Source organism: Corvus moneduloides, chromosome 29 (genome assembly GCF_009650955.1).
Source record: "Corvus moneduloides isolate bCorMon1 chromosome 29, bCorMon1.pri, whole genome shotgun sequence".
NCBI classification, from domain to species: Eukaryota; Metazoa; Chordata; class Aves; order Passeriformes; family Corvidae; genus Corvus; species Corvus moneduloides.
Genome location: NC_045504.1, coordinates 2,962,126 through 2,975,108, shown reverse-complemented (window position 1 = coordinate 2,975,108; position 12,983 = coordinate 2,962,126). Strand labels below are relative to the sequence as shown.

Below are 12,983 nucleotides of genomic sequence, written 5' to 3'. Positions count from 1 at the left end.
TAGTAATGGATTAGTAGTTTATTAGCATCAGCCAAGTCTTTTCCTGCCCCCAAACCCTTTTCCCATTCCCTCTTTTCCCATTCCCTCTTTTCCCAAACCCCTTCCCAACCCTTTTCCCATCTGTTCCCAGGGAGGGCTCCGTGCTGCTGCAGCTGGACGTGGACACGGAGAAGGGGGGACTGGCAGTGAATCCCACATTCCTGGTGGATTTCGGGAAGGAGCCGGGGGGCCCCGTCCTGGCGCACGAGATGCGCTACCCGGGGGGAGACTGCACCTCTGACATCTGGCTCTGATCCCAGGAAATTCGGGATTTATCCCATTTTTTACTCTTTTTCCCCCCTTCTTTTACCTCCACTTCCCTTTTCCCAGGGATTTTGGGATGCCTGGAGCTTCATCCGCTCCCAAAATTCTGATTCCAGAGCAGCTTCTCTTAAAACTCGTCTCCTTCTGCACTCCTCAAAGATCAAAACCCCAAATAAAATTCTCCTTCCAGAGCTGAAATCCCATTTTTATAGGCTTTTGGGAATTTTTGGCATTTTTTTGATTCCAAAAAATATCATTTTCCAACATTTTTCCAACTTTTTTGGTTGTATTTCCACTAAAACTGCGAGTTTTCCATTGGATAAGGCACCTGATGTCATTTCCCAACCTTTTTCCCATCTTTTTTGCTGTATAGAGATAAAATAGGGAAATTAGGGAAAAGGGGATAAAATGGGGATAGAATAGGGATAAAACAGAGAAACAACAGGAAAAAATAGAGAAAAAATAAGGATAAAATATGGATAAAATGGGAATAAAAGAGGGATAAAATAGAGAAAAAATAGGGATAAAGTAGACATAAAATGGGGATAAAACATGGATAAAATAGAGATAAAATGGGAATAAAAATAGGGATAAAATTGGGATAAAATCCACACCTGGAAGAAAACCCACCAGCGAAGAACCAGCAAAGGGAATTTGTCCCAGAAACTTCCAGCAATCCCTGCACACCCCGTGCCCCATCCCGGGGATTTTCCCAGCCCCGCTCCCACCCTCAGCCCCTGGCGGGATTTGTTTTCCCCGGGATGAGTTGGGAATGAGACTCGGGAAGCTGCGGCTGATGCGGGGAACAACTTTATTTATTCCAGGCTAAAGCAGGGCCGGGGCGGAGCAGCGTCGGGAAGGGCTCGGGATTGCCGGGAAAGCGCCGGGAGCGCTGCAGGGAATGTCCCGGGACAGGGACAGGGACCGAGCCGGGCCGGGCACGGGATGGGAGCCGGGAGCGCTGCAGGGAATGTCCCGGGACAGGGACAGGGACCGAGCCGGGCCGGGCACGGGATGGGAGCCGGGAGCGCTGCAGGGAATGTCCCGGGACAGGGACAGGGACCGAGCCGGGCCGGGCACGGGATGGGAGCCGGGAGCGCTGCAGGGAATGTCCCGGGACAGGGACAGGGACCGAGCCGGGCCGGGCACGGGATGGGAGCCGGGAGCGCTGCAGGGAATGTCCCGGGACAGGGACAGGGACCGAGCCGGGCCGGGCGCTTCCCTCGCTGCCGCCGAGGCTGCCGAAGTTCCGGATCCCGGGAAGAGCCCGGGGACATCGCGGGGACATCGCGGGGACATCCCAGGGACAGCCGCGGGTCCCGGCGCTGCTTTGCCCGGAGCGGGATCGAGATTCCAGCGGGAACGGGGACCCCAAAGCCCGGAATCACCCGAGGGGACCCCACACCCAACACCCGAGGGGACCCCACACCCATCACCCGCCGGGACCCCAAGGGCAGCACCGCAGGGGGAGGGGGCGGCGGGCGCTTCCCGGGATCCCTAGGGCAGGATCTCGGACTTGGAATCGCCGCCGGCGAAGCGAATCTCGTGCGCCAGGCACGGCCCGTGCGGCTCCTTGCCGAAATCCACCAGGAAGTTCTTGTTCACGGCCAGGCCGCCCTTGTCCGTGTCCACGTCGAGCTGCAGCATCACCGAGCCCTCCCTGCGTGGGGACAGCGGGGGCTCGTGGCGACAGCGACCCCCGGGCTGCGCCACGGAGCCCGCCCGGAGCCGCTGCGGAGCCCGGGAGAGGATTTGCCAGCCCCGGGAGAAGGGGATGGCAGCGGGGCCGGCTTTGGCTCCCGAATCCCCTCCGGGAGTGAGCGAATCCCTGGGCAGGATGGGCCAGGACGGGCTCGGGCTCACTTTTGCTCCCGAATTCCCTCTGGATGATGAGGACAGGATGTGCCACGACTGGATCCCCTCGGGCCGGGGCTCATCCCTGGCTCTGCTCAGTCCCGACCCGCCCGGGGGCTCCGCCGGGAGCGGCTCCGGGCCAGCCCCGGGCGGGTCCCGGCCCCTTGCCCGCCCCCCGCCCCTCCCGTTCCCGCAGCGCCCCCGCGCCGGGGGGGAGCCTTTTCCAGCCGGGAATTCCTTACTTGACCATGCTGGGGTAGAACTGCCGGTCCCAGGTGCTGTAGAAGGAGTTGGTCACGTAGAGCCGCTTCCCGTCCAGGCTCAGCTGCATCTGGCTGGGGCCGCCGTACACGCGCTTGCACTGGGCACACACGGACTGGGGTCACTGGGGGCACTGGGGGCACTGGGGGCGCTGGGGGCACTGGGACTGGATCCCAGCAGGGGAAGGGAAGGGAAGGGAGGGGGAAAAGCAGGATGAAGGAGCAGATCAGAGCAGGAAGGAGCGGAGCAGGACTAAATGAGAGCAGGAGCAGAGCAGGAGCAGGTCAGAGCAAGAGCAGGAGTAGCTCAGGGACTCATCAGAGCAGGAGCGGATCAGGAACATGTCAGATGCAATCGGCTCGGCTCAGAGCAGCTGAGCGCAGGCTGAGGCGCGGGCGCTGCCAGCCCTGCCAGGCGCTCACCTTGACCACCAGCGGCTCGGGCTGGCACTTGAGCTCCTCGTCCCTGCACACGGTCACGGGGCCCCCTCGCAGGATGCTGCCCCCCACGAACACCTGCAAGGGACGCGGTGGGACACGAGCGTTCCCCGGGCCCGGCCCCGCTGTCCCCGCGCCCCGCTCGGCCCCCCGGGCCAGGGGCTGCCCCTCACCTGCCCCACCAGCCGGGGCTTGCAGTTCCTGCTCAGCTCGTACTGGCGGATGTCCCCGTGCAGCCAATTGCTGACGAACAGGAACCGATCGTCCGGGCTGATGATGAGGTCGGCGATGAAGGCTGCGGGCACGCACGGGCTCAGGGCAGCGCCGGGGGAGGGCACGAGGGGTTGGGCTCAAGGATTGGGCTTTGGGGTGAAGCAGGACTTGGGTAAAGCAGGATTTGGGCTCACTCAGACTTTGGGCTCACTCAGACTTTGGGCTCAGGCAGACTTTGGGCTCAGGCAGACTTTGGGCTCACTCAGACTTTGGGCTCAGCCATGATTTAGAGTCACGCAGACCTTGGGCTCAGCCAGGCTTTGGGGTCAGCCAGGCTTTGGGGTCAGCCAGGCTTTGCCCGGCTGCAGACCTCGCGGAGGGAACAGGAATGCCACCCCCGAGGGCACACGGACCTGGCATCTTGGGCATGATCCAGCCCGACACGTCCTTGGGCGGGATGCGGATCACCTCCTCCACTGCCCAGTTGTCTCTCTGCACAGGGACACAGAGCCGCGGCTGAGCCCCCCGGTGCCCCCGATGCCGAGGCGGGGATCCCGATCCCGATGCGGGGCACACCGGGCTCATCCCGGCCCGCCCAGGCTCTGGCTCCGGACCCTCCCTCTCCCCGCTCCTCCCCGCGCTCCTCCCCGCGCTCCGGCCCGGCCGGGTCCCCCCGGCAGCCCCGGGGCCGCTCCCGGCACTCGCCTCGCACGATTTGTAGAAGCGAAAGACGACCCCGCTCAGGGCACAGCCCACGTAGCCCTCGGCGGCGTCGGGGTTGTGCAGGAACCGCACGTTCAGGGGCAGAGAATCCTCGCCCAGGTCGAAGCACTGCGTGAGGCTGCGGCAGGACAAGTTCCACACGTTCAGGCGGCGCCCGAAGACCCCTGCGGGACACGGGGGAAAAGGGTCGGGGGCGAGCAGGGCCAGGGATCCCTCCCCGGAGGGCTCCTGGTGGGGATCGGCAGGGAAAAGACGGGATTTGGGGAGGAGAAACTGGGAAAGGGCGGGATTTGGGGAGCAGCCAGGGAAACGCAGGATTTGGGGAGCAGCCAGGGAAACGCAGGATTTGGGGAGCAGACAGGGAAATGCAGGATTTGGGAGCAGCCGGGACCAGCCCGCCCCCGGTGCAGCCCCTGCCCATCCTCAGCCCGAGCCCGGCGAAGGCGCCGGGGGCACAAATCGGCCTCTGTGGGGGCACCGCCCCCCGGCAGCCCCTGGCTCGGCCCTGGCATTGGTGCCACCCGCGTGTCCCCACCTTTCTTGAAGTCATCGGGGTTCAAGCCGCGCCCGGCCACTTTGGGCACCACCCCGGCCGAGCTGACCAGGACGTTGTGCCGGGGCTGGTACCAGAAGTCGCAGCCGCTCGGGGGAACCTCGCACTCGTTCTCCCAGTTCCCCTTCAGCTCAAAGGTCTCTCCGTCCAGCACCACGAAGCCACCTGGGGCACACGAGGGACGCGGCGATGACAAAGCCGGGCTCCCGCGAGCTTCCCGAGATGGGAAGTTTGGCAGGGAAATGGGAATTCTGGCAGGAGAATTCACCTTTGGCGTTGCCAGCGGGGTCGCCCATGTTGGCGATCAGGACGTCCCCGTTGGGCAGGGGGTGGGTGACAGCCAGGTAGCCCTTGTTGCACTTCCAGAACACATCCACGGGCTCGATCGTCTGCAAAAATCAGCACAAAGTTCCGCCTCCGCCTGCTCGCCGCCTTTCCCGGCATCACAGAATCCTTTGGGGCCGGGAAAGACCCCCAGGATGGTCCAGCCCAGCCTCTGGACACTCCCTGGCAGAGCCCCTTCCTCTCCTCCCTCCATCCCTCTCTCCATCCCTCCCCGTGCCCCCCCGGTGTCCCCCCTCCCCGCCGCTGCCCGGGGCTGCCCCCGGCCGTACCTTGCAGATCCGGGGCGCCCGGCACTGGGAGCCCACATCCACCACGTAGATGCGGGAGGAGATGAGGCAGGGCAGGACCAGCTTGGTCCTTTTGGCCGCGGCGCCGCTCTCGAAGCAGCCGCAGGCGGGGCCCCAGCCCGCGCAGTGCAGCTCGTCCTTGAGGTTGGGCATGGGCAGCCGGTGGATCACCTGGGCACAGCCGGGGGAAATTGGGGAATGCCCCGCCGGGAGCGGCCCCGGGCTCGGGGCGTCCCTGCGCAGGGGCTGCGAACGGCCGGGAGCGGCCGGCGAGGAGAATTCTGCTCGCGGGGAATGAGGGACGTGCAGCTGCCCGCCGGCATTGCTCAGCGTTCCCACCGAAATTCGGGGAATTGTGGCTGCGCAGAGCTGCTGTTCGTCCTCTGGGCCGGGCTGGGGCTTTGCTCTGCCGAGTCCTGCCGAGGATGGAGCTTAAAGCGCGTTTAAAATGCTCCAAAGCCTCTTTTGGCTTCCGAGAGCCTTGGATTCCAAGGGGGATTTTTGAATGTGCTGGGAGTTGGGAAGGGAGTCGGAGGCAGCGCACGGAGCTGGGGGTGATCCAAGCACGATCTGGCAGGGGGAGAGCGGGAATGGCGCAGGGAAGGGGAGGATTCCCGGCAGGAAAAATCCCGGAGCGCTGCAGAGCCAGCGGGGCAGCAGGAAGGAGCGGAGCCCTGACGGCGAAACTCCCAAAACTTCCCCAGGTGGCTCCGAACGGGACAGGGCCGGGACGGGGGACAAGAGCCAGCCCAGGCTGGGGGGACACAAAGCTGCCCCGAGCCCAGAAGGGGCCGGGCAGGAGCGGAGGGGACACGGGACAAGCGGGTTTTCCCAGGAAAAAAAAGAGTCCGAAGGCCGCCCCCGGAGGCCTCGGGAAGCAGAGCCCCCGCAGCGATCCCTCCCCCCAGGAAGCCCAGCAGGAGGCAGCGGGTACCTGGCCGTAGTGGGGGGAGCGGGGGTTGAGGTCCACGGTGGCCAGGAAATCGGGTTGGTCGATGCAGGTGGACCTGTAGGTGCAGGTCACGTAGGCGACCTCCTCCCTCGGGGCTGGGGACACAAAAGCGGGCTCAAACCGCGCCGGGAACCCCCAGCAAGGGCAGGAGAAGCTCCGGGCAACTCTCAGAAACGCCCGAAATGATTTCCAGGATGCTGCGAGCTCCTCCCGCTGCCCCGTCCAGCCCCGGGGCCGTTCCTGCCCCGGGAACAGCCGAGGGGAACCTCCCGGAGTTCTCCCGCTGGGCAAGCGGCTCAGCACGAACACCGAGCTCGGGGGATCCCAAAGAGCCCAAATTCCCCCGTGCCAGCCCCGTGCCAGCCCCATTCCCAGCACTCGCCTTTCAGCACGTCGGGGCACGAGGGGTACTCGTAGCACGGAGCTCTGCATCTGTCTGGGGAGACGAGGGGACACCGTGAGCCCCGGCCCGGCGCCGCGGCTCCGGGCTCCCGGCGCAGAGGGTCCCTCCCGCCCCGCGCACCGGGGCCGCCCCAGCCCTCCCCGGGACCCAGCGGGAGCGCTCGGGGCGGCGCCGGCACCTCCCGGCTCCAGGAGGGGACCCCGGGGACAGCCCGGAGCCGAGCCCTGCCCGGGGCCTCGGAGCCCCTCGGGGACCCCTCCCCACCGCGGGGATGGGACAGAGCAGGGACGGGATGGCGACAGAGCTGCCTCCGAGACCGAGACCGGGACGGGGACAGAGCTGTCACCCCGAGCCGGGACAGGATGGGGACTCAGCTGTCACCCTGAGCCGGGACGGGAGGGAAGGTCCAGCAGGGAAAGTCCCGCTGGACCCCGGGCCCCCTGGAGCAGGGAAGGGCCCCTGAGCCCCGCAGGAGCTCCCCAGGGCCCAGCAGAGCCTCGGGACCAGCGGCACCGCGGCCAAAGCTCGGCCCCAGCTCCCCCCTCCTGCCCAGCTGTGGACAAAGCCAGCTGTGCCCAGCTGTGCCCGGGCCGGGGCTGCGGGCCCGGAGCTGCGGGGGGAGGCTCCGAGGCTCCCTTACCCATGGCTGGAGCTTTGGGGGTGCCCGGTGGTGGCGGCCGAGGAGCTGGAGCTGGAGGGGCAGCTGCTGTCTCCGGGCTGGAGCGGCTGTGCTGTGCCCAGGCTGCTCCCGGGGGGCCTTTTATCCCGGGAAAAGGGTGGGGGGAGCGGGGCCAAGCCCAGGGAGGGGCTGCCCAGCGCTTGGGAGGTGCCAGCCCGGCGCTGCGGCTTCTTTCCGCCTCCCCGCCGCCAATCTGGGGCCAAATCTGCTGCTCCCTGCAGCTCCCAAACCCTCAAACACCGCCGGCCCTATCTGATCCCGGCCTCGCTCCCCATGGAACGGCTGCTCCAGCTTCCCATCCGGCAGCATCCAACCCAGCCCCGTGCCCAGAGCATTCCCAAAGCCCGGCCGGAGCCTCGGCCCCACCAGCGGCTCCCGGGGCTTGCAGGGGCCGAGCCCACGGAGGCACCAAAGGCTCCTCTGGGATCCTGATCCCGGCAGGAGGCACGGCCCGATCCCAGGCATCACCCAAAGGCTCCTCTGGGATCCTGATCCCGGCAGGAGGCACGGCTCGATCCCAGGCATCACCCAAAGGCTCCTCTGGGATCCTGATCCCGGCAGGAGGCACGGCTCGATCCCAGGGATCACCCAAAGGCTCCTCTGGGATCCTGATCCCGGCAGGAGGCACGGCCCGATCCCAGGCATCACCCAAAGGCTCCTCTGGGATCCTGATCCCGGCAGGAGGCACGGCTCGATCCCAGGGATCACCCAAAGGCTCCTCTGGGATCCTGATCCCGGCAGGAGGCACGGCCCGATCCCAGGCATCACCCAAAGGCTCCTCTGGGATCCGGATCCCGGCAGGAGGCACGGCTCGATCCCAGGCATCACCCAAAGGCTCCTCAGGATCCCGGGGGGCCCAGCAGGGCCCGGCAGAGCGGCCTCTGCCCAGAGACAGGAGTTTGGGAGCTCAGGGACAGCGGGATGGGCTTGGGGAGTGAGGGGATCCCAGGAACTGGGAAAATCCCAGGGGACAACGCGGACCCTCAGGAAATCCACCCGGAGCCCTCCTGAGGCAGCAGCAGCAGCCGGGGCAGGACACGGGGCGGCCTCGCAGGGTGGCACCTCTGGGCGGGGACGTGGGGCCAGCTGGGCAAAAGTGGGATTTGGGGAGCTCCGCACTGGGAACTGGGGCTGGAAGAGTCACTGGGGACTGTCCCCAACCCCTTGGGCCAGGAACGGTCACTGATCACTGTCCCCAACCCCCTGGGCCGTGCCCAGCCCCAGCCCCGGGTGGCACCAGCAGCACAAAAGTGGCACCAGCCGGCGTGGATTTCACCCGAACTGGGCTGAGGTGGCCCCAAAACAGCCCCGGCAAGAGCAGAGATCCCGACGCGGGCCCCGAGGGCTCGCAGCAGGGTCCCCTCCCGAGGCCACCACCGGCCTGGCCGCCAGCAGTGCCACAGGAAGGGACACTCAGCCCCCTGGAATGCGGCTCCCGGCTCTGGGAAGAGCTGCTCGGGCAGTGGGGAGGGCACAGGGACAGGGAATTGCTGTGCCAGCAATGCGGGGACACCGCGGAGGGCCCGGGAGGAGCCCGGGGATGTCCCCGGCAGCGGGGACAGCTCAGCCCCGCCGGCCACGGCTGCCCTTGAGGCTCCTCTGGCTCCGGGACAGCGCCGGGCACCGGGCGCGGGGGCACAGGGCAGCGGCCAGCGCCTCCCGGGCCTTCTCTGCACGTCGGGAGCAGCAGAGTTGGGGAAACTGATGGGATTTGGGGTGGGAAAGCACAACAAAGGCACTTCCAGGGCAGGGACAGCAGCACAGGGATCGGCACCGAGCCCAGCCAGAGCCTTCCCTGCCACCAGGGGAGGCCCAGCGGTGCCCACCCACGGTCAGCCAGGGCCACTCCGAGGCAGGAAGGGGTTAAACAGAATCCTGGGTGAGAGCGGAAATCGCGGAAAAAGCGGCTCCGAGGCTGACGCGATGAAAGAAGCCGAGATTTAGGCAAAAGCAGCGCCGCGGGAAGGAATTTGTCCCTCACTTCGCCGGGATGGAGGCACCGCGGGAGCCTTCCCGTGGCTGCGGGATGGAGCTCGGGATCCGCCCGGGATCGGGAAGATCCCAGCACAGGAACGGCTCCGGGGTGTCGGGAACAGCCCAAAGGAGCGGGGACAGCCAAGGACCCCCGGAGCCGCCGTGGCTGCCCCGTCCCTGGCGGGTCCCGGGCCGGGCGGGGCTCGCAGCCCTCCCCGCATGCCCGCGGCTCCTTCCCCTGGCGCTGCACACCCGCTCATTAGCGAGATCATTAGCCCGCCCCTCATCAGCGAGCCGCGCTGCTCCCGGTGGCTTCCCGTGGTGACGTCCCTGGGTCCCTCCCTGTCCCCGCTCGGCTGTCGCGTGTCCCGATGGCGCTGATAAGAGCGAGATAAGCGCCGGCTCAGCACAGCCCGCCGCTGCTCCCGCGGCCGCAGCACGAGCCCCAGGACCCTCCGGCCACTGCCCCCGCCCCGCCGGCCACTCCTGCCCTGTCCCCACCGGCTCCTCCGGCCCCCAGCGGCAAGGACGCGCCGCAGGTTTGGCCGTGGCCGAGCCCGGCCGCTGCGGGGAGGCGAGGATCGGGACGAGACCGCGGCTCTCCCGGACCTTGGAGAGTCCCCGGGGCTCGCGAGTGCCCGGCGGGAGCTCCCCGGCTCCGGGAGCAGCTCCAGCCTCCCGCAGCTCTCCGGGAAGGCTTTGGCTTCCCTCGAACCCTGCCCCGAGCCCCTGGAGCTGCCCCGGCGGGTCCGGGGCTGCTTCATCATTTCCCGTTCCTAAATCCCCTTCCCTGCGCTCTTGTCCCGCTCTCCATCCTCTTCCCAGGAAGTTACCGGGGCATCCTCATGGGAAGAAATAAATGGGATCAAGTTCTGCTCCCCGGGAACGGGGCCAGGACAAGAGGGAACGGCCTCGAGCTGTGCCAGGGGAGGCTCAGGGTGGATATTTGGGAAAATCCCTCCTGGAAAGGGCGGCCAGGCCTTGGAAGGGGCTGCCCGGGGAGTGGCCATCCCTGAAGGTTTCCCCCTGAGGGATTGCTGAACATTGTTCTGGGTGACCTGGGGGAATCGGGCACAGCTTGGACTCGGTGGTCTTGGAGGGATTTTCCAACCTCAGTAATCCTGGAATTCTCTGAAAGGTCCCATTAACACTCAGCGCAATTTCCAAACGTTAAACCCGGCTCCGAAACTCCTCAAAATGAGCAAATCCTACAAAAACCAGAGGAAAAAAACCCTTTGGGAGAGCTCGAAATTTCCCTGCTGCAGCCTGGCCGGGAGGAGATAAAGCTGCGGCTGAGAAGGTAAAGCTGCTGATAAGAGCCGAGCTGAGCTGCGATTATTTCCTGCTCCTCCCTGTGCCTAGGTGAGCTCGGCTGGTTCTCCCTGTGCTCACCTGCGGCTTTTCCATGACCAGAAGCGGGACCAGCGTCCCCCCAGCCCGGTTTGGGAAGTTTCCCGGCTTCTGCTCATCCCCACTTCCCATGATGCGCGGAAAATCAGATTTCTCCCGCTCCTGACACTGCAGATCCCGTTTATCTCCCCGATTTGGAGCGGATTCATCCCCTCCCGCAACCGCCGAGCCGGGATCTGTCCCTCCCATCCCTAGGGAGCCTCTGGAGCTGGACATTCCTGCCTCGTGGACGGAGGAAAGGCCACCCTGAGCCTTTCGGGTCCCTCATTCCAAGCAGATCCAGAGGAGCGAGCGACGCCCTGGAATTATCTCCGGCTTTGTCGGCTCCCCAGGGCTGAACGCCTGAAAAGCTTCAAAGTGTCGGGAATTTTGGGTTCCGGTCCAGGGCAGCGGCCCCTCGCCGGCTTTTCCTGTTTGTTTAGGGAGTCGGGTGTTCCCTGGCACAATCCCGATCCCGAGGGAATTCGGGGTTTGGGCGTTGGGCTCCCCGCGTGTCCCCCTCGGCAAGGACAGGGACAAATCTCCTCCCTCTATCCCGTTCCCAGCCCGACCTGCAGGATCAGCGTCCCCGCTCCGGGCTGGGACGGAGCCCTCCCGATTTTTGGGGAAGTGTCACCGAGGAAAAGGAATTCGCTGGTTCTCCCGAGTTTAATTTTTTCCTGATTTTCTTTTTGGTGGTGGAGCGGGGAACAAACTCCGGAGCTCATCCATTGTCACCCGCCTTCCACTGGCGGTGGAATTCCGCAGTTCCCGTCACGTTTTCAGGAGAGCTCATGCATCAGCCGGCTCCCAAAAATCACCCCTTTCCCACCGAATCATCAGAAAATCAGGGAATTCTTGGCTTGGAAGGGAATTCAAGCTCAAGGCTTCTCCCTGTTTCATGCCCCTGGCTGAGGGGAGAGCTGGGAATCCTCCACACACCCGCGGAAGCAGCTCCTGGATGGAATTCCAGCCCCGCAGCAGTCCGGGAAGGGATGACCAGTGGGATTTGGGGCTCACCCCATGAATTTAAACGTTTTCCCGAACTCTCTCGGTGTTCAGTGCCCGGCTGAGCTGTCGGGATGCGGACAAGACTGGGAAGAGGATGGAGAGCGGGACAAGAGCGCAGGGAAGGGGATTTAGGAACGGGAAATGATGAAGCAGCCCCGGACCCGCCGGGGCAGCTCCAGGGGCTCGGGGCAGGGTTCGAGGGAAGCCAAAGCCTTCCCGGAGAGCTGCGGGAGGCTGGAGCTGCTCCCGGAGCCGGGGAGCTCCCGCCGGGCACTCGCGAGCCCCGGGGACTCTCCAAGGTCCGGGAGAGCCGCGGTCTCGTCCCGATCCGCGCCTCCCCGCAGCGGCCGGGCTCGGCCACGGCCAAACCTGCGGCGCGTCCTTGCCGCTGGGGGCCGGAGGAGCCGGTGGGGACAGGGCAGGAGTGGCCGGCGGGGCGGGGGCAGTGGCCGGAGGGTCCTGGGGCTCGTGCTGCGGCCGCGGGAGCAGCGGCGGGCTGTGCTGAGCCGGCGCTTATCTCGCTCTTATCAGCGCCATCGGGACACGCGACAGCCGAGCGGGGACAGGGAGGGACCCAGGGACGTCACCACGGGAAGCCACCGGGAGCAGCGCGGCTCGCTGATGAGGGGCGGGCTAATGATCTCGCTAATGAGCGGGTGTGCAGCGCCAGGGGAAGGAGCCGCGGGCATGCGGGGAGGGCTGCGAGCCCCGCCCGGCCCGGGACCCGCCAGGGACGGGGCAGCCACGGCGGCTCCGGGGGTCCTTGGCTGTCCCCGCTCCTTTGGGCTGTTCCCGACACCCCGGAGCCGTTCCTGTGCTGGGATCTTCCCGATCCCGGGCGGATCCCGAGCTCCATCCCGCAGCCACGGGAAGGCTCCCGCGGTGCCTCCATCCCGGCGAAGTGAGGGACAAATTCCTTCCCGCGGCGCTGCTTTTGCCTAAATCTCGGCTTCTTTCATCGCGTCAGCCTCGGAGCCGCTTTTTCCGCGATTTCCGCTCTCACCCAGGATTCTGTTTAACCCCTTCCTGCCTCGGAGTGGCCCTGGCTGACCGTGGGTGGGCACCGCTGGGCCTCCCCTGGTGGCAGGGAAGGCTCTGGCTGGGCTCGGTGCCGATCCCTGTGCTGCTGTCCCTGCCCTGGAAGTGCCTTTGTTGTGCTTTCCCACCCCAAATCCCATCAGTTTCCCCAACTCTGCTGCTCCCGACGTGCAGAGAAGGCCCGGGAGGCGCTGGCCGCTGCCCTGTGCCCCCGCGCCCGGTGCCCGGCGCTGTCCCGGAGCCAGAGGAGCCTCAAGGGCAGCCGTGGCCGGCGGGGCTGAGCTGTCCCCGCTGCCGGGGACATCCCCGGGCTCCTCCCGGGCCCTCCGCGGTGTCCCCGCATTGCTGGCACAGCAATTCCCTGTCCCTGTGCCCTCCCCACTGCCCGAGCAGCTCTTCCCAGAGCCGGGAGCCGCATTCCAGGGGGCTGAGTGTCCCTTCCTGTGGCACTGCTGGCGGCCAGGCCGGTGGTGGCCTCGGGAGGGGACCCTGCTGCGAGCCCTCGGGGCCCGCGTCGGGATCTCTGCTCTTGCCGGGGCTGTTTTGGGGCCACCTCAGCCC

The 12,983-nt window shown here is 66.1% G+C and overlaps 2 protein-coding genes across 13 annotated transcripts in view; one reads left to right on the top strand and one right to left on the bottom strand.

Moving 5' to 3' along the window:
• LOC116436383 (methanethiol oxidase-like) overlaps positions 1-12,983 on the top strand; it is a 43,153-nt gene that overhangs the window by 15,042 nt on the left and 15,128 nt on the right. For 3 of the 11 annotated variants that reach the window (XM_032093477.1, XM_032093472.1, XM_032093476.1), the window contains exon 12: positions 131-506. The exons of the other annotated variants lie outside the window; for them this stretch is intronic. In XM_032093477.1, the coding sequence (XP_031949368.1) occupies positions 131-293 (163 nt within the window). In that variant the 3' untranslated portion in view covers positions 294-506. Of the gene's footprint in view, positions 1-130; positions 507-12,983 lie in introns of those variants that run through there. 11 annotated transcript variants of the gene reach the window in all.
• Positions 1,536-7,063, bottom strand: LOC116436388 (methanethiol oxidase-like). Of its 2 annotated transcripts, none has more exons than XM_032093481.1 (12): positions 6,972-7,063; positions 6,311-6,364; positions 5,911-6,023; positions 4,959-5,147; positions 4,613-4,733; positions 4,327-4,509; positions 3,774-3,955; positions 3,482-3,560; positions 3,029-3,150; positions 2,841-2,933; positions 2,400-2,518; positions 1,536-1,963 (listed from the first exon to the last, which is right to left on the bottom strand). In XM_032093481.1, the coding sequence occupies exons 1-12, from the start codon at positions 6,973-6,975 to the stop codon at positions 1,801-1,803; spliced, it is 1,422 nt and encodes a 473-aa protein (XP_031949372.1). In that variant the 5' UTR covers positions 6,976-7,063; the 3' UTR covers positions 1,536-1,800. The 2 variants fall into 2 exon arrangements, with proteins under 2 accessions (XP_031949372.1, XP_031949373.1); XM_032093482.1 differs by having other exon boundaries at positions 6,311-6,360; positions 6,972-7,055.